This window comes from Punica granatum, chromosome 6, assembly GCF_007655135.1.
Source record: "Punica granatum isolate Tunisia-2019 chromosome 6, ASM765513v2, whole genome shotgun sequence".
Taxonomy (NCBI): Eukaryota; Viridiplantae; Streptophyta; class Magnoliopsida; order Myrtales; family Lythraceae; genus Punica; species Punica granatum.
The window spans coordinates 26,403,496-26,424,163 of record NC_045132.1 but is presented as its reverse complement, the minus strand read 5'-3'; the positions used below and the strand labels follow the sequence as shown (position 1 = coordinate 26,424,163).

Below are 20,668 nucleotides of genomic sequence, written 5' to 3'. Positions count from 1 at the left end.
CGTCATGTGAATCATTATTCGATCTAATAATATACGGAACGATCACTTTCGAATCGTATTTTTTGCCATTATTTAATGTGAAAGCGAATACAAAGTATGTGGGAAGATAAATTATCGAAACTCGATCGTGGCGAGACGGATTACCGAAACTCATACACAGCTATTATTACCAGCCAGTGGGGTCAGGAAGGAAGGCCAAAAGGTGACTAGGTTACAGATTTTGTGTTCCAAACGCCTTTGAACTCTGAGATTCAATAATGACGATAGGATGGGATTGCTTGGGGTCCAACGATCTGCTAATTCGGCCACAAGGGATGCTCCCCCGACCCCGCAAAGATTCCATTCGATATAATCGTATTCGGTTTAAATTCACGTGCTCTTATTGCTTATATAAACCGTATTCATGTGACTCACGTGGTTTACTCGGAATGATATGATGCCTAAAAAATTTTAAAAAGGGAATACCACACGAGAGAAGGTAGAGGTGCATTTGTAATGACAATCATAGACGATGTTTTTCCTTCTACATAGGTATCCAAATAGACCCGCGAACTGATTGAATATTTACTTGTTAATGATGTCGTCTCTCGAGTTAAGTGTAATGTTTACTTATTTGAGTTGATGCAATGACACCTGAATTTTTCAAGAAGTCCTCCCGCTCGTGACTCGACTGACGGTGGCTTTCTGATCCGATGACAGTTAATATTGCTATAGCTAGCATTGGATTTGGAATGACAAATTGAGATCTGGACTTATCTTGAACATTTATGGGACCTAAAATCTGGTCTATCTAATTTGATAAATTGTCCTTGTCTGATAATGACTTCGGTCTGAATTAATAAGGGGGGTTGCCATGTCTTTTTACTCTGGGGATTAATAGAGATAAGAAACTTTGAGTATTAGATTTGTTCTTCTCTTGATTTGGAAGATTCCACATTCAATCAAAAAGCCCTAATTGCGTCTCAAGAAACGGCATCCTGTCCACTTTGCAATTTACATGATGAAATGAAAAGTACAAGAACCTACTTGTTCCCCGGTTAGATTCTTGATTTCTCAGTTTGTACCATACACCTCTTACACGGTACGTACCTATTTTCGCTCCTGAAGTTTGAGATCATTTCCCCGAACCTAAAAGAAAAAAGATATTCTTACGAGATGCATTAGGCATTGGGCCTCTTTTGTAACCGAAAAAAAAAAAAAAATTTCTTACAAGATCAATCGCAAATCAGAATGAGTACAATTGCAATAAGCTCCCTTTTCGTGATTAATGCTATTCTGAAATATAATCGGATCGAGATTTGAAACGAAACGGGTGAGAAGGTGCAGGTCCTGATGCGGCCCTTTGCTCTGCTATCACTTTGTGTCCCTTTCTCCTCCTTTGTTATTATGCAAAGCACAGGAAGGTCCCATGCACAATTTGCAGGATTACCCATCGCTTTCACCTTGGAAGCTTATCGGAAAATTATTGGACCCCGACCCCGACATTTCACCCCGTCCCGAATGGAGGCTTGTACAAACATCATGCGTGTTTATTTACGATCAGACAAATGCAGTCGTATCACCATGTGGACCTTACAGCCCTATCCATCAGGCAACTAGTGCCTCGGGGCCACGAGGAAAGAAAAGCCCTCTCTGGCTGCCCGTGGCATTAATATCAAATCAAATGGGAAGCCCCCTTGGACCAATAAGGTCGGCATCATCTAGCCAGCCATCGATCGATGTCACAGCTGGATGTTTACACATAAATATTAGAGTGTGCTCGACCCTTCTACCATGGGCTAACTCAACAAATTTCTTTTCATTATTCTCTTGGAATTTAATTGCGCCTCAAAGTAGCTCCGCTTAAGCCAAAAGTACAACCAAAACTCGGCCAAGAAAATCAACATTACAGAAAGAAAACAATAAACTAAAGATGACGAATCCTACAAAAGCTTGAGAATGAGAACATACACATTTTTAGATGTCACTATCCAAATGTGACTCCAAACGATTCACTTGGTCATGCAAAGACAGTATCCTGCTCAGCTCCCCATCTGGTGCTTCATGGAGCCACTTGAAGTCTCGTACTCTCGGCTCCATTGGACGCCTCGTCGATTTTATTGGGCCTGGATGGGATGCTATGATCCTTGATAGGCTTCGCATGCGAGATGAGCTCCTGTCAGATGTTATCCCCTTTTGAAATCGCCAGCATTCTTGTCTTGCGGCTTTCAAGTTCCCGCTCTGATGGATTGGTCGAGGACAAGTGACAGTTCCCACTGGTTGGGGAAGAACCCAAGAGACCTTGAAGGATGAATTTGCCCTTGATTGGATCTGCTTCCATGATGAAAATGATTGTTGCACCGTGGAAGAGACCTGCAAAGAAACAGGAGATGAGACTTAAACAATAAGCAAACACTTCAGAACTGAACTAAGCAACAGAGCAGTCGTGATATAGGTTCAAGCAGAGTTGAATGCGTCCGCCTTATTTATAAAACTAAAAGGGGAAAAAAAATGGAAATACAATTATTTAGGAAAACGACGCTGTTTCTATACAACGACAGTAGTATGATCCCAGTCGGACAGGTTTCTTAAACTATGGTTTGAAGATGTCATCGTGAATATCTCTGGTTCTGCAGATCAGAATAAGTTTTCCGTTTATTCATTTCTATTCAAAAAGAGAATATGGTGAACCAGAAAGAACTACAGTAATGCGCAGAGAATGTTCAAAGAACTCCAAGGAAAATGACTACTCACAGCTGAGATGAGGCTAGAAGAAGCAAAGCCCAACGAGGAGGCAGCAAATGGCGAATCCTCAGGTTTACTTCGTTTTTGGCCATTCTTTGGCTTTTCCTGGTTATTGCCAACAGTTCCAAAACTTGACAGAGCAGAGTCATCCTCTTCCTCTTCTTCATCCTCTTCCCCTTCTTCTGCTTCCTCTGCCTCTTCCACTTCCAGGGAAGCTTTTCCCTCATCCTTTGTCAGTTCGGAGGTCTCGTCTTCTTCCTCCTGCAAACCCATTTCAGCCTTCCTCTGCTCCTCCTTCTCTCTTTCTTTCAACTCCTCATCCATGTCCTCAATCGCCTCTTCCAAGCAGAGTTCAGCCTCAACAAGGTCAAGCTCCTTCTCGATGAGCTTCATCTTCATCTCACCTTCCTTCTTCTTCTCCTCAATCCACTTATCAAACCTCTCGAAGGCAGGCTTGCAAGCATTCTCGGCTGCTAGAACAAGACGTTTCCAAAAGCTCTCCTTTTTCTCACTCACTTCTCGCCCGTAGAACTCATCAATACCAAGGGGGAGGAATTCAGCCTTTGCAGGGTCCATTTCCTCCCCATCCTTTAAAGGCGGTTGCCAGAATAATCGGATCCCATGTTCTTCATCCTCAACATAATTGATTATACGTCCAGTGGGCGTGTGGAGGATTACGGGATCTTCTGGATACTGTTGGGATGGATCATCATTATCAGGATCAGGTTCCTTGTTAAGCAGAACAAACTCAGGAGTTTCATCTGATCAAGCAAAACAATAAACACATAAACGGAGTTTCTAATAAATAACATTTCAACAAGTTATCTATCTAAACAAAATTCAGTATCTATTATCACTCATCTAGCAAAACTATTTTTGCAGCTTAAAGTGGTACATTGCTTGACCTAAGACTTCCAAAGGCCTGAAATCATAGAATCTTATACAGTCCCCCGTTCTGTTCAAAAGCAAGATTCACACTCATTAAAATCACAAATTCCACCTGCAAGAGTGAAAGTGATACCCCCTTCAGAATGAGTAAACACTTTCCTCTCCACTACGATTTTCTGAAAAAACTGATTATACATAAGTACTGTAACAGTTAACCTGTTTTGGCAAAACCAACCCCATATACTAATTGCAATGTAAAATTATCACAAACTTACTACATTTTTTTATAAATTATTATATGCGTGTGATCGGATATTTCATATTCAATATGAGTGCTGGTATTAATTATTTTTCAGATAACTTTGGCATCATCAAGATTAATAAAATCAATTATTTCCAAATTTCCTTTCAATGAAAAATATTTTTCGATTTTAAACTCGTGGGAACAGTAGATCCTGTACAGATAACAATAGTCTTAGCACAGACTTTTCCAACACAATATAGACAGATTAAAGAAATGACCACAAAAGACCAATTGGACCAAACATCAACATAAAATACCCCTCCCTAGACAATTTAATCCATGTATACTTATAAGACATGTTAGCATTCTTCCTTTCCAGCTAAAATCTACAGAGAGAGAGAGAGAGAGAGAGAGAGAGAGAGATTGGATCTTCATGCTCAATCTTGGAAACAAAGAATATAATTTTTCTTAACGATAGAGTCTGATAATTAGAAAATTGTACCTTTTGACCACCAGTACTCGAGCTCAGCAGGCATAGGCAACCTCAGCGGAGCTTTATAGAAGGAGTTCAACCACAGCTCTCTTTCCTGATCTACTTCATGCACATACCTTTTCCAATACTCAGGCACCTGAACCAAAATCAATGTAAAATTATTATTTACACCACATAATAATAAAGTATAGTCATTCCCAGAATAATCTCGACACGTGACATACTTCGTAGAACTGGTTGATGAAGCCCGGGGCCATCCACACATCTTCTTCCTCGTAAAAGTACGGGTGCTGAGGATCACTATATGGACCCCTCTCTTCCCTGACCACTGTCAAGACAATAAAAGGCAAGTTAGCTCCATATTCTATAAAACAAGAAGAGGGGAAATTTGACATAAATTCTAGATGGATCTCATGGAAACTACTATTGCACTTGTGATTTTTAAGATGCTTGTGTTAACCTTGTCCAGTTTAAGACAGAGCATAGGAAAACTTACTCCCATCGGGTTTGTTGACAAACATCCGTGCCTTTGCAGCAGCTATTTCTGCTATCCCTGCATGCAGCTGGAACATTACCATGCATGAGAGCTTCTGGAAATTCTTTTCTTTTACCTCTATATAAAATCTGAGCACTTAAAAGTTTTAGATTTGAGGATATACGGCTGAAACGTTCTCATCGCAGCCATAGGAATCTTCCAATAGCTCCCCAAAGTAGAACCTTCCCTGCATTCAAAGGATGCAAGTTGTCACTCTACCATTTTTACTGGATGATAAAAACATTTCATCAAGAATGTCAATATAATTTTTGAGAGTATAACCAGATATATACATATGCTAAAAAGAAAGGAAAATATAACTTCTAAAGCTTCAAAAGACCAGATACATCATAAAAGCCCAGTCCTTGGCCTATGATCTATCTGAGCCAACTTAAATGCAACCTACCTCAGAGATAACTGTTTAGAAGTTAGAGCTATCCCAAAAATTTAAAAACAGTTAGATTTCAAACACCAGCAGCCCAACCCCTCCCCCCCCCCCCCCCCCCCCAACAAAAAAAAGGAAAAAAAAAAATCCTTCCCTTCTTCCAAGTTGAAGCCCTTAATTGAAGGTGATCATGCTGACAATGAGACCATTCAGTAAAATTTCAGTAAAATTCCAAATGGCTTGTTGATTTGGACCTACATATATGGTACGCTCATTGACTTCATAAACGCCGCACCCATGCATTCTCCCGTGCTTCCATTGACCAACGTAGCGATAACGGCCTTTCTCCCTGGTTAAGAAAATAAATATGATTATGTAGCATGTCCAGTAGAAGGACGGGATAAAATATACAACAAAGAAGAAACTTACGGTTTTTCGCCAAATTGTTTGATCCACTCATTGTTCTCATAGAAAGGGATTTCATAATTTCCTCCAGCAAGACGGATGCTGTCTTCTATATCCATCTCCAACCACTCTCTATCTTCTGGTGACATGTAATCTCTCGCTATTATTCTCCCTTCAGCTCGCATTTTCGCTTCGAGCCTGGGAAGATAAAAAAGCATTATGACACTGGTAGAAATTTAAATAGATGGTATGATTATAACAATAGGAGATAAACTTTTAAACCTACTTGGAACCTGGCACAGGTTCAATGTCTGGTATGTCAACTTCAACGACTCCATGACCTTCCATATTGTTTTGGAGCCACTCACCTTCATACCTGGAGAAACATATCCAATACCGTATGATTTCAGAAACATATGGTACTGACAGGCTTGTTTTCTTTGAACAAGATAAAACAAAGTTTTACATTCTTTGCGTAATTTCACCACTGAATGCCTGCAGCTAGACAAGGAAACCGCACCATATGACATGATAGCAGCAACAACTACTCCCAACAAATACAGAGTTAAATGAACAATGATATACGATACGTCTTGGATATGTAGATGATAAGTGACGGACAAACCTGACAAGTCCATTCTCAGCTTCATAAACACCTTTTCCATGAGCTAAGTCATCCCAAACCGTGCCTTCGTACCTAGAAGAACAAATGATTCAGACATGACATTGTGTTTCAGAGCTGTTCTCCACTTGTCTAATCTAATGCCAACATCGAGAGTGCCTTCAGAACTTTCCAGCCACAATATGATGAAAACCAAGGGGCAACGCTTTAGTGCACCACTAGAATCAATTAACAAAAAAATACCGATACGACCATATTCACATTTCACAGAGCAATTTCGTCGAACACAATATGAGCACTTCTCCGTAATAATTCCAACTAGTGAAGTCGACGACCCAAAAGACGGATTGACTGAGTTGACCATAAAGAGTTAGAATGAACTTCAGCTACGACATTTTCTAATACTCAATCACAGGTAGAACACACTGCCTGCACTTGATAGCTCAAGCTTTCGATGAACTGAACTGAATTGAACTGAGCTGAACTCTTACGTGCTCCCATCAGGGAAAATGTAGCTGACCCACTTCAAGAACTCCTCAATCCGATCCAACTCCTCGATGACGGCCTTCGGGTTCGAGATATCGTAGTGATTGTCGGGGATAGCGGGGTACGGCTTCCTGAAGGGGACGTAGAACGGAGCAATGGGCGGGTCCCGCCCAGCCTTAATCTCCTCCCTGACGATTTCCCAGTCCTCCTCGTCGGCCCAGACCGGGTCCCACCCGGGCTTGGTCATTTCGAGCGGGGCATCCGCCCACAGCTCCTTCAGGTCCTCCTCCCTCCACTTCTCGGGGTCCTCTGGGAAATCAAAGAGGTCCTCATGGAAGACGTAGGACCGGTCCTCCTCCTCCTGCTTCCGCTTCATGCGGCGGCCGCTGAGGATTTCGGAGAACTGCTGGATGTTGGCCTCGGGGGTGTTCTCCAACTCCTCCGGCTCGTCCCCGCGGCGGATGTAGGCCAGAGCTTCATCCGCTTCTCCGGCGGCTTCCTTTTCCTCTTCCTCGTCGGAGGAGGAGTCCGAGTCGGAATCGGAGTCTGATGAGCTGTCCATCTCCGGGTTCTGGTCATTCTGCGGGTCGAACTCCTGCTCCAGCTCTTCCTGCTGAGACTCGGAAGGGCTTGGGGAATCTTCTTCGTTCGCCATTGAAACTGAGGATTGAGAGCGCGGGAGAAGATAAGGTGAGCTCGGGGTCGATAGGAACGACGAAGTGCTTCTGTAAGAGAGCGCATAAGCATTAGCGCTTAGCAGAGAAACGAGAGGTATTTCTTCTTTTTTTCTTTTTCCTCTCTCTTTTTGGTCAATTTCAATTCAGCCTCATTACTTCTTGCCAAGAAAATATCAGCCCATAAACTTTTCATCTGTTATGTTTTAGTCCTCAAATAGTCTGAGGCCGGAAAGAAAAAGTCCCTTTAGTTTCAATTTTTTTTTTGTCTCCTAGAAACATACCCGGCAATTCGATCATTACTCACTATCTTCAAAAAAGACACAATTTTATCGCAGGACTAGCTTCAAAGTATGACAGATTCAAGGTATGACATTGTCCGTCAAAAACTACACCAAATCGATGATCGAGTCCATACCTCGAGTATATCTCGTTGCACTCGAACTGATTGCACGCAACTACACTTTGATCGATTGTGCCCTCCATCTCATCTCCCGATAACAAGTAGGTCATGAAGATAGAATCCAGCTATATAAGAATATTTGAATTATATAATCGAAATCATAAAATAAATTATGCTTTCTATTCATAGATTGGAGATTCCTTTTGCTCCCCTCATTTCCCAAAAATATACGGTAACTGAATACAAAGAAGGAAAAAGATTTTGCTCCCCTCATTCCCTAGAACAGTTATCTCTAGTAGCCATGAACGAGGATGCCGCTTCTTCTTCTTTTGAGTGCGTTGTCTGCCTGCGAGAAGTTCTTGGGAGAGACAAAGCCAAGTTGGGGTGTGGGCACTTCTTTCCCGAAAATTTATCACTTATTTAAAAGGAAAAAATTACGCCATATAATTCATGTTTTATAAATTTTGTTAAATTTATTATGTGTTTTTTTTTTGCAATATATGTCTCATAGTTTATATTTTACTCCAAATTTATCCCGATGTTATCTTATCCGTTAATGAAACGTTAGTAGGTTCCAAATTTATCTCGTATTTTTATTTTTTATTTTAAATCTATCATATAGCTTTAATTATTTCCTCAAAACTACCACAGGATTTTGATTTTTTTCTCAAATCTATTCCAGATAAAATGAGTCACAGCGGCAAAACAATTAAAAGTTGACGGAGATATAACGGCGGGATAAATTTGGAACAAAATGTAAACCATGAGATATATCTTGCAAAAAAAAGCATATGATAGATTTGACAAAATTTGTAAAATATGAGTTATATGAGGTAAAAATCACTTTCTAAAAAAAAAGAAATTATGCTTTGTGAGAGATTTTGGTTGAGAGTAATCTTTCAATAAAACCACAGCATTTGGTACTATCGTTTATAAATCATTTTGTTAGTCAAATATTAGTTTTGGATTAATGGTATTGACATTATATATGTATATAACACATTTACAATTTTCATCTGGCAATTTTGACATTTGTATTTATATTAGAACATTTGCGTCTTGCCACAAACATCTTTATTTTAAAAAATTGATCCAATTCTTTGGAAAAGTTTTGAGGTAAATAGATTAATGGGTTTTTTAAATTTTTTTTATAGATTATATATTATTTATTATAATAACAATAAAGTATATCTCTAGGAAAAATTGTGGTGGTTATAGATTATATATTTTTTTCAAAATGAAATTTTTACTTAAATGATCGTACAAATAAAAGTGTGTTTAACTTTACAAAATATAATTGTTATATAAAATCTCAATTAAAACTTTAAAATACCAGTTTAACAAAAATATCTTAAAAAGTAAGATTAACACAATTAATTAATATATTATTATTATTATTATTATTATTATAAATACCGAACTTGTTACCAAACAGGTCAACCGTCATGCATTGAAAAAAAAAAACTCAAAACCTGAGCGTGGGGTCAATCACCTCCAATCTTTAACTGACTCTCCTACTAGGCCTCCGCAAACAAGAAACACGAATTCTTCTGCGGTTATCTCTCCGGGTTTTACCGTTTCCAATTTGATGATCATCGGCGTTCCAATTAATCACAGCATATTGTACTATGGTTTATAAATCATTTTGTTAGTCGGATATTAATTTTGCGATTAATGGTGTTGACGTTGATTATATATATAGCACATTCACAATTTTCATCCGACAATTTTGACATTTGTATTTAAATTAGAACATATTGTCATTTTGGTTATCAAGGTTTGGACTAATGACATTGTCCTAATATAATAATTAATTATCTTCGGTTTCCATACGCAAGCCTGAATGAGTTCTCAAGGTAGAAGGGAAGGGACACGTACATATTGAGAATTTTGACCTCAAATTGCCGCCTCAAAAATTAATAGCTCAATCTATAGTTTGGAGGAGAGTGATTAGAAGAACTTAAATCCCATTTGGATTCAAAGACAATTGATTTTAACTTTAATTTTAATTTTAACTCAACATACTACACAACAAAAATACACATTTTCCAATTCAAAAATTTTAATTTTAATTTTAACTCAACACACTATACAACAAAAACACATGTTTTTCAAGTCAAATTTATAATCACATCTCATTTGTCATTTTTCACAATCAAAATTAAAATCAAAATCAAAGTAAATTTAACTCTGAATCCAAACGTCCCCTTAATATCTTATTTATTAGAAGTCGAAAAGTTGGGCCAAAATTTCCAAAGAAATACACGCGGAAGAGATCCGAGGGGCATCGAAAAGCATTTCTAGGTCGTCTTCCTTGTTTCGCAAGAAGCTTCGAGAAGAAGAGGTCTAGTAGGAGTTTTAGAGCAAATATACTCGGGCTCTAATTACTTTAGAAGTCGTTTATGAAAAATAGATAATTATTATTTCGAGGCAATAGATTAATGGTTTTTTATTTTTATTTATTTATAATTTATATATTATAAATAACAATAAAGTATATCTTTAGAAAAAATATTACTTAAAATGATAGTATAAATAAATAAATAAATAAAAATGTAATTTAACTTTACAAAATCTAATTGTTATAGAAAATCTCAATTTAAACTTTAAAATACAAGTTTAACAGAAATATCTTAGAGAAGTAAGATTAACATAATTAATTAATATTAATAATACTATTATAATAACGAACTTGCTTCCAAAGAATCCAAGCAGTCAGCCGAAAGCCATTTAAAAAAAAAAAAAAAAAACCTCAAAACCTGAGCGTGGGGCCCCGTTAACTCCAATCTTTAACTGACTCTCCTACGAGGCCTCCAAAAACAAGAAACGCATTCTTCTCCGGTTATCTCTCAGGGTTACTCTCAAAGGTTCTTCATGATCATCAGCGTCGCAATTGTAACCAAAAAATGCAGACTTCACGCAGTGATCATCAGGTAGAGCGAGCTCGATTCAATTAGCCGTCTCGATCGCCTAATTTTTCGGTCAAACTTCACTCTACTTTGCTGCTTGTTTCACCTGCGCTGCATTCACTCGCTCTACTGCCGTCAATTGCTTCCGCTCTCTCATAGTCATGCATGCAGTCCAAGTTGTAGTCTTGCGATCCGGGTCAGTTTCGCGTGGCCAAATTTTCCAGTTCTGCTTGGTTCACTGACTGTTTCGACCCCCTTAACTGACGCACATCGTGATATAAGAGAATCGCCGTGTCGAATTGCGTCGATTTCTCGATGCCTTGTTTGTTTATTGTCGGGTTTGGGGTTTTCTTCCGGGATTTCCTTTTTTTCATGCTTGCTGATCCTAGCTTTTGTGGGATTTCTTTCAGCTGTTTGTAAATGGTCGGTAAAGGTTTGTGCTTTGTCTTAGTTGTTTGAGAATAGGTAGGTAAAGGTTTGGGCTTTGTGTTTTAGGTGTATCAGCGGAGAGCTAAAACAATAGTCAACAGCATTGCAGAGATAAATGCAGGTCACTCGGAGCGAAAACTGCCATTCCCACCAAAACTTGTTCAGGTCTATGCTAGGAGGCGGCAGAACGTGAGGATGAGCAGGTTAAAGGCAGAGTTAGCAGATTCTGCTGCCATGGATATCTTGGACGAAAATAGAGAGGATCATGATCTCGGTGAAGGTGAACAGCGTAGTACAGGAGGCGAACTTCTAAATTTTGTTCTGGCTGATGGCACGGCACTGCATGGAAGCAAAACTGACAGGCATAAAGAAGTCTGGGAGGGTGCCGAAGTCACCAATTTACTAGATGCCTTTAGTGCCGAGGATGCTGCATTGGCTGGAATTAGTTTCACTGAACTGTTGAGCTCATCTATTGCACCAAATATCGAATCCTTCAGTATAGAAAGAATTTCTGCAGTTGATGGTGGTTCTTATTTCCAGCTTTTCCACTTGTTTCCTTAGTTCAAATTTTATGCCTTTCTTGGATGTTCTTATCAGTTTCCGTTTTCAGGTGATCGCAATAATGGAGACGTGCAAGTTGAAAAGGGAGATGCCGGCTGTTTTACGAGTCTTGGCCTTAATCAGGCTCGTTGTGGCCAAGCAACTGGGAGCACGGCAAGCCTCGAAACATTTAGTATGAAAAGAGGTTCTGCAGCGGATGGTGGTATTTATTAGAAGAGTTTGCACCTGTTATCCTAGTTCAAATTTATGCCTTTTTTCCTATGTTCTTATATGGGGTTGTCATATGCAGGTGATCAAGGTAACGGTGAAGATCAGGTTGCTAAGGAAAACACCACCTACTCTACAAGTTTAGTCCCTGATCAGGCTTGTCACGACCACACAACAGGGAGCACTTCAAGGGAAGATGCCTTTGCTCCTCCGACTCCATTGCACAGTCGCAATGTGCACAAGATACGCAGAATTGGCATCGATTTAAACAAGGCACCAAGGCCGAAACCAAGGAAGAAGAAGCATGCCATCCCCAAAATTGCTACTGGAAAACCTGTGAGAACTCCAAAGCTTGAAACTCGAGAGAATGGTTCCTCTACAGGAAAAAGGAAGTATGTGCGGAAAAATGTTGTGGAAGGTTCATCAACACCATTTGTAGAAGAATCACCCAGGAAGAATGTGAGGAAGAATCAGTCGCCGAATACTCCCATTGAGGATGCTTTGAGGGAATATTCTTCTCCTAGCTGTAAATCTTCTCCGAGTGTTATCCAAAAAGCAAGTGACCCAACTTTTGGACTTAGAGAGAAATCGTGTAAGCGGCGCTTGAACTTTGATGAGTTCCCGAAGGTAGATGTGAAGGGATATGATCGTACTGAGAATTTTGACCTCAATTTGCTACCTCAAGAATTGATATCTCAACCTCGAGTTCAGGGTAGAGTGATTAGAAGAAGTCAATGTCTCATTGGAAGTCGAAAAGTTGGGCCAAATTTTCCAGAGATATACAAGGGGAAGAGAACCGAGAGGCATCGAAAAGCATTTCTGGGCTGTCTTCCTTGTTTCCCAAGAAGTTTCAAGAAGAAGAGGTCTATTAGGAGGTCTAGAGCAAATATACCTGGACTCTGGTTACTTATATTAGAAGTTGTTCATGAAAAACAAAGAAAATTGTTGCAGAGGAGGCAGCTGAAAATGAAAGGTTTGAAGGTAAAGAATGCGAAAGAGAAATCTACTGAAATTGTTGAGGGGGGACAACAGAGTCGTAATAATGCTCAGATGGGTGATATGATAATTGAAGCTTCTCCAAAAAAAGCACCAAAGAAAAGAGCCGGTACAACAAAAGGTATATCACAATTTAAGTAATCCTTATTTGTTTTTAAAAAAACAATTTTAGTAATTCTCTATCATCGTGCAATATTTTTGAAAGATTCTTATTAACTTTGCTTTCAGGCCTAGTGGAAAAACTGCTCGAACAAAACATTCAGAAGCTGATGCGTTTGAGTATTGAAGATGGAGTTGGCACTCTGAGTTTGGTTCCTTATAAGCCTAAGCAAAAGGCACCAAAGGTCCTTCTAGACGCTGAAACCATGAGAGCATGGAATAAATTGATGATGTTAGAGTATGCGGACAATGACAACAGCGGGGAAACAGAAAAAGACGAAAGATGGGAAAGAGAGAGAGATAAGTTTCGTTTATGGGTTGAGAACTTCACCGCTTATATGCACATGATCCTAGGTATGCATTCTGAATGCGAAGCATATTCCTTATTATTGCTTCTTGCTAGTTTTTTTTCTAGTTTAAGTACCAAATCAGGCCAAAACATTTGACTACTCTTCTCTTTATACATTTATTTTTGTGTAAGGCTGTAACATTTCTTAAATGTTTGTTTGAGGCCTTTCATCCTCTTAAATTTGTTATTCTGATGATATCGCCAAATTTCTTTCCACATGGGTTTAGACCCAAAAATATTAGAATTACACCGCAGCCAAGTCACTTTTGCTGTGAAAAAAAAAAAAAACCCCCAAGCTTTATGATTTTAGGAAATAAACTTTTACTTGGGGAAAAAAAGGCAGATTTAAAAGTCATCTGAGAAGTTGCTCATGGAAGTATCTGTAAGTTTCACGTCTCCAAACTCCAGAGTCCAAAAATCGATCTCTTTCAATTCTTTGATGCTCGTACGAGATCCATGGTTGAGTCAGGGCTTCATATATTCTTAGCAATGGAATTACAGGTTTGAGAATAATGGCTCTTTTGATTCATGCTAACAAAGCTTTTCTTCATTTACAAGTTAGAGTTTAGCTTGAATTGCAAGATTGGTATTAGAGGGAACTCAACCAATGCAATAGATTGTTTCGCTTAATGTCACTTTTGACGGGGAAGTTATACTAAAGGTATTCTATTCTCGGATAAGTATTCTCTTTATCAATGAAAAGTATGCTCTTTAAACAACTTAGTTTTCTTGTACATTGTTCACTTTCCAATTAACAATTTCAGATGATGCTCAGACTTTGCATTGCTTCATCTTTTTCCATAATGAAAAATCTGCAGATCAATATATTATTTTATTCAGGGACTGTTGATTGTTGCTTCATGGTCAATTGAAGTATCGCTTCACTTATTTTTGGTCTGCAGATCAAAGTCTTTAATGTTGATGGCTGAAAGACATTTGCCTGATGCAGGCTTGCAAGTTTTGAGTTATTTAGGGAGTTTGTCCATGTAACCTTGATATAATTTTTCCTATTAAGTATTTTTTCTTTTGCTTGGCCCAATTAAGTTGTTAATATGCTTGTTGAAATAGCTTTTATATAGTTATACCGTTTGATTCAAACATTGATCGAATAGGATGTCTGCACTGTTTATTTAGGTCTTATGTACGACTGCATTATTTCATCAATTTTCTCATACCAGCATTAGCACATATAGTTAATATAATGCAAGAATCCAAAAAAAAAAAATCATTTCTTTTCTCCGTTCTTGTCTCGCAATTAAATCATTGCATAGGGCTAACATTCCTAGTTCTCGACCGAGCTCTTTTTTCCCGGCCTAGTTGAGAGAGAGCTGAGAGAAATCTGTCTTGCAGTAGCAGTCTTCAGTGCTCTAGTAGGGATGTGGGCAGCCTGGTAAAAGGGAAATCGCGTCATTTTTTTGCAGTTTTCAGTCTATATTTCAAAAGGAGAAAAAAAGAATAAAACGAAAAGATATATTTACATTTTTTCAATTTCAAATATTTTTGGGTGTAAATCCATGTGGACAGAAATTTGGCCATGTCATCAGAATAAATAATTTAAGTGGATGAAAGGCCCTATACAAACATTATAAGAAATGTTATGGCCATACTAATAACGAAAATGAACGTTTTGACCTTAAAGAGAAAAGTAGGCAGATTTTTTGGTCTGATTTGGTACTTATCTCTTTTTTCCACTGATAATAAATGATGAAAAAACGCCCTTCTCTTTGCAGGAGATAGACGTTTCACGCCATGGAAAGGTTCAGTCGTAGACTCGGTGGTTGGAGTTTTCCTCACTCAGAATGTATCAGATTATCTCTCTAGGTGAGGTCAAGTTATTCCAATCTTGGTGGAAGTCGTGTTCTTTCGATAATACAAATATTTATGGTCTTGTTTTTGGTACATAACGTATATTGCAAGCAACTAATTAGCACTTTCTGCCGTACTACAGCTCTGCTTTTATGTCACTCTGCGCCAAGTTTCCTCCTAAGTCAGCAAATGAAGATAGAGAAGATGCGAAAATTGACGAGCGTGCGGAGCGAATTGCGAGTAATGCGGGATTTGTCGAGTCTGAAACAGAATTGGATGATGGGACAAGAAAAGGGTCTGATGAATGCTCAGGTGTAGATCAAGGAAGCAGATATGTGCAGAACATGCCTTCACTTTCAACTGAATCGAAAAATCTTTGTAATGTCTTTCCATTTCCTGCCAAAGGCTCTCCCTCAATTTGTCTTTCCCAAGAAAGTAGCCCATTTCCAGAAGATGTGATCGAGAAGATTGATTCGGTAAATGTTCGAGCTGAGAGACGAGTCCAAAGTGACCCAATATTCGAAGAAATTAGTGAAAAAGATCATGCTCAAGTGGAAAACGAAACAGCTTCTCCGAGCAGAAAGAAGAAGAGTGTTTCTCAGAAGGAAAAGAAGACAGTGGACCCCGCAGAATGGGAAAGATTAAGGAAAATATATTCAACTGATGGACCAAGACCTAAGGATCATATGGACTCGGTGGACTGGGAGGCAGTGAGATGTGCAAAGCTCGAGGAAGTAGCCGAGACAATTAGAGAACGAGGTCAGCATTATATCATCGCGTCACGAATACAGGTATTGGAATTTCTTTTGTCCCCACAGAAATTAAAACCATAGCATTTGTCATTAATTAAATTTTTAATGCTTATTTGTATCGAAATAACTTGTAGGAATTCCTCACGGGTTTGGTTACGCTGCATGGTAGTATCGACCTTGAATGGTTACGTAACTGTCCACCCAATAAAGCGAAGTAAGCTACTTTAAGATGCAGTTCATTGGCAAGATTCTCACAATGCAATAGGTTAATTGACTGTTTGCTCGCTAATTTGTTTATGGCGCAGAGATTACCTTCTAAAAGTGAATGGATTGGGACTGAAAAGTGTTGAATGTGTACGACTTTTGTGTCTTCGAAATATGGCCTTCCCGGTAAAGATCTAATCGAGCACAATCTGCTAGATTTTTTCCCCCTTCTATTGGTGGTATTGCGTATATATATGGATTGTTTGTTCACAAATTGACTACTTTTAATTTGAGAAGGTCGATACTAATGTTGGGCGCATAGCAGTCCGTCTTGGTTGGGTACCATTACTACCTCTACCAGATAACCTTCAATTGCATCTGCTTGAAAAGTAAGACCAAATCACCAATAGAGAGCCCTCCTATTCCCTTTTTAATGTCAGCACTGTTATCAATACAAAACTGTGCATGTGGAAGTATAGAGAAAATTTAGACCTCGTTTACATGCAGATACCCGATAATGGACGAGATTCAAAGGTATCTATGGCCACGAATTTGTACTCTTCACCAGCGAACACTGTAAGACTTCGTTAACTTTCCTTTGTGAGTAGATGGCTTAATTGTTTGTTAAAACTACTACTCATCAGTAAATTGTTTGGTTCCGGTTATTGGTCAGATACGAGCTGCATTATCATCTGATTACATTTGGAAAGGTACGTTACAATCTTTGTTTAACTGCATATTATCTTTGATTGAGTTTGCTTTTTCTGCTCATTGTAATTTTTTGCAGGTTTTTTGCACAAAGAGAAGTCCGAATTGCAATGCGTGTCCACTAAGGGGGGACTGCAAACATTTTGCAAGTGCATTTGCAAGGTCTGATATAAAAAGAATTTATGTTTCTATCCCGCAATGAAATGTTGCCTAGAAAGCGTTCATATTTATATTTGCTCCCAACACTAAGGATTATTTTATCGCAGTTCATTTCCCCTCCCACCACCACGGGATGAAAGTGTGGTGACCTCGGTGGTACCTGTTTCAGCCGATGAAAATAATTTCGACCAGAGCTCAACAGTCATTAGAAATTCCGTCCCGTTGTTGGAGCCAAACAGTCAGGCCAGTATCTGTCAGCCTATTATTGAGGAGCCAGCGACCCCAGAACCAGAGACTTGTATCTCACCGTTGAGGGATATTGAAGATCTTTGCCTTGGCAATGATAGTGATGATGAAATCCCAACCATAAAGCTGAATTCGAGTGCATTTGTTGATAATTTGTGTAGTATCATGAACGAGAATAACAGGCCGATTCAAGATGCTTCAAAAGCACTGGTTGTTTTGACACCGGAAGCTGCATCCATTCCTTCGACTAAGCTGAAGTATGTCGGTCGTCTAAGGACGGAACACGAAGTGTGAGTAGCCACATTCTATTCATGTGATTATAGAACTCTTACATTATACCATGATGATGATATGAAATATTTTTATTTTGTTGTAGGTACGAGCTCCCAGATGACCATCCCCTTGTGAGATCGGTACTCTCCTTTACTACGATCTCTCTTTTAACGAATCATCTGAGAATTTGTGTTTCTAATAAATCAGCCATTCTTATAACAGCTTGATAGACGCGAACCTGATGATCCATGCCCTTACCTTCTTGCCATATGGCCCACTGGTATAACCACTATACAATTTCACTAAATATTTAAGACGTGATGAACCTTTTTAAATGTTGACGAACAACTATCATTGATATTTGATATCTCAATAGTAACATGGATTGGTTGATAAATGCCAGGTCCATTAGAATTGCCGGAATCAAGATGCGAGTCTGAAACCCCAGGAGACTTGTGTAACAATGAAAGATGCTTATCTTGTCATGCTTGTGGGGATTGGAGTCCGAAGACAGTTAAAGGAACGATACTGGTAGGTAGAAATTAAACCCAAATGCTCACTGTAATATTTTGGAGCACAAAACTAACCTAGTAACAATTCTGGAGTAGATACCATGTCGAACGGCAATGAGGGGTTCATTTCCTTTAAATGGGACATACTTTCAAGTAAATGAGGTGAGTTATTTCGAAATATTTTTGTTTTTCCTTTCTTGAATTCAACTTGGTAGTCAAACATAATAAGTCTTTACTATGCAGGTTTTTGCTGATGATGAATCTAGTCGTGACCCGATCGACGTTCCTAGGGATTCGATATGGTTCTTAACAAAAAGAATAGCGTATTTCGGGACCTCAACCACTACTATTTTGAGAGGTGATGACTCCATGATATAGAAAACCAAAAAAAGTTATTAGGTTTAGATTGTGTAGCTTACTATGAATGAACTGTGCTGCAGGATTACCGATCCAGAAAATTCAGAAATGCTTTTGGCAAGGTACGAAAAGCAAATCCTTACTTTCTGTAGAATCATCTTTGAATAACATGAATCACTTGGAGAGGTAAAAACATTGATGATGCAGAATTTGTTTGCGTACGAGGATTTGATCGCAAGACTAGGGCTCCTAGGCCTCTATCGATCCGGTTCCATCGTCCTACAAGCAAGACAGGCAAAGGAGCTGCTGCTGCTGCTGCTGCTGCAGATGATGAGTAGGCCGAAGTGTGAGGTGAGTTTTTTTTCCTTCTATTAGCTAGTTTGCTCAGTCTCTCATGATACATTTTAGACAAGGTAATATATGTGCCGTTTATCAGAATGGTAACTCGGTTTTTCTTAGAAAGGTGGGAAGAAACTCGACGAGCTGTGAGGGAGGGAGGGAGTTAGGAGGCTGGCCATTCAGGGGTACGCCCATTGTATATACCGATTGAATTGAATCATTCTTATGTTAAAAAATTAGGCAGAAAAATTGCCCGCGACAAATGTCGCTGCTTCTATGTTTAATTTATTTGTAGTCATCCAATCTTTAGGAGGATTGCAACCAGCTGCTGATATCTGTTATGAACATTGTGAGCAATCATTAGGTCTTTCCCGTATTTACATGGCTTCACCTAATTTTCCGGGGATTTCCAGCGTTCACATAGCTTCGCCTAATTTTCAGGAAATTCGACGAAGAAGAATTATAGCACATCGGATTTACATGTTTCTTGTGCTGAATCGAATTTCTTAGATCCAAATATATAAACAGTGGCCCGAAGCCCTCAGAGAGCCCAAATGCTTTTACTGGACTGGATATCGAGCCTCATGAAGGCTCATGCCACACTGTGGGTAAAAGTTTTTCGTTAGGAAATTTCGGGACCGACCTACCGGAGAGGTCTGGGGCCTGGGGGTCTCTTCCATATGGTCGGTCCGATGTTGAAGAAGAGTCCAATGATTTTCGATGAACCTAGGTTGCGTTGCACAAGAAGATCTTCGCAACGTGGAATTGATTAGAATTGTGGAGGATACGAATAATCTTAGGAATTAGATTAGAAGCTTTGCTAATGACTAGAATATGGGAGGATGCGAATAATCTTAGGAGTTAGATTAGATATCGATATGGATAAGGAGTAAATGGATTAAAGACAAATTTTCATATAGCAAATTCCAAAATGCGAGACAAATGTGATTCGAGGTTTTATATCACAAAGTGACACGTGGAAAATGGCCTTGCCAACTGTCATTATTCTATACATTTTTTTTTCTCTAATTTGGTCAATAATTTCTCTTTTCTTTCTTTTGTTTTTTGTTTGTTTTGTTTTTTTGGTTAATGCCTTTCTAATCTTTTTTTTTTTTTTTTTTTGTGGGTGGGAGGGTATAAAATGCCTTTCTAATCAATGATATGATATGCTACTTTTGGCTTCAAAAGCTAGAAGGGAATTATCTTTTTGGGTTTCATGTGACAATTTCCGGCAAAAGTAGAGTCCCTTTCATATTAATTCTACCCTTTTCATGAGCATTCATCGATGGCAATTTCCAAAAGCGAACCAATTCAAGACGAGAAAAAGCAATTCGTTCGAGTCCCTGAAAAGACGCATTCTCAAAGACAAATCGATTAATATATCCGAGTTTGTTTCTCTGAACACCAGACGCAGTATTCTTGCAAGAAATAAATTATTGATTTCTTTCATCGGATAATATTAGTTTAATGCTATAGAGCTTCCTTGGCCATCGTAAAATTCCAACTTCAGTTAACATTCATACTCATAATATAATAATATATATTTAATAATATATAAATTACCCCAAAAAGAAGGAAAAATAAAAAAAACAAAACAAAACAAAACAAAAATATTAGTCAATTTCTTTCTCAGTTATTATTATTATTATTATTATTTCTTCCACTTTTATGTTACCTCGGCCTTCGTGGCCCCGACATCCTCCGACTCCGGCGGGGAGGCGACAGCCGCTTCCAGTATGGCTCCAGCACCGAGTCCCTGTACCTGCACGGCATAACCCGGTTCCTCCCCCTCTCCGATCTCCTCGCCGTCGCCGCCGCTGCCGCTTCCACCGAGTCCCCCAGT

The 20,668-nt window shown here is 38.9% G+C and overlaps 2 protein-coding genes across 8 annotated transcripts; one reads left to right on the top strand and one right to left on the bottom strand.

The window, feature by feature from the left end:
* Positions 1 to 1,774: 1,774 nt before the first annotated feature.
* LOC116211236 (protein TIC 100) lies at positions 1,775 to 7,533 on the bottom strand. The gene is made up of 11 exons (XM_031545524.1): positions 6,788 to 7,533; positions 6,300 to 6,371; positions 5,961 to 6,050; positions 5,699 to 5,872; positions 5,528 to 5,618; positions 5,009 to 5,071; positions 4,846 to 4,912; positions 4,574 to 4,677; positions 4,359 to 4,485; positions 2,734 to 3,485; positions 1,775 to 2,352 (listed from the first exon to the last, which is right to left on the bottom strand). The coding sequence occupies exons 1-11, from the start codon at positions 7,435 to 7,437 to the stop codon at positions 1,957 to 1,959; spliced, it is 2,586 nt and encodes an 861-aa protein (XP_031401384.1). The 5' UTR covers positions 7,438 to 7,533; the 3' UTR covers positions 1,775 to 1,956.
* A 3,111-nt stretch (positions 7,534 to 10,644) lies between these two features.
* LOC116210685 (transcriptional activator DEMETER-like) lies at positions 10,645 to 19,203 on the top strand. 7 transcript variants are annotated; one of them, XM_031544672.1, is made up of 22 exons: positions 10,645 to 10,792; positions 11,264 to 11,720; positions 11,808 to 11,942; positions 12,048 to 13,082; positions 13,190 to 13,474; positions 15,200 to 15,290; positions 15,418 to 16,066; positions 16,162 to 16,241; positions 16,333 to 16,417; positions 16,529 to 16,620; positions 16,739 to 16,807; positions 16,905 to 16,941; positions 17,019 to 17,101; positions 17,206 to 17,634; positions 17,721 to 17,757; positions 17,840 to 17,897; positions 18,021 to 18,148; positions 18,226 to 18,291; positions 18,373 to 18,487; positions 18,570 to 18,608; positions 18,694 to 18,837; positions 18,946 to 19,203. In XM_031544672.1, exons 1-21 carry the CDS (start codon positions 10,766 to 10,768, stop codon positions 18,822 to 18,824), a joined length of 4,128 nt encoding a protein of 1,375 aa, XP_031400532.1. In that variant the 5' UTR covers positions 10,645 to 10,765; the 3' UTR covers positions 18,825 to 18,837; positions 18,946 to 19,203. The 7 variants fall into 7 exon arrangements, with proteins under 7 accessions (XP_031400532.1, XP_031400529.1, XP_031400528.1 ...); XM_031544669.1 differs by having other exon boundaries at positions 11,808 to 11,957; XM_031544668.1 differs by having other exon boundaries at positions 11,808 to 11,960; positions 18,950 to 19,203.
* The last annotated feature ends 1,465 nt before the right edge of the window (positions 19,204 to 20,668 follow it).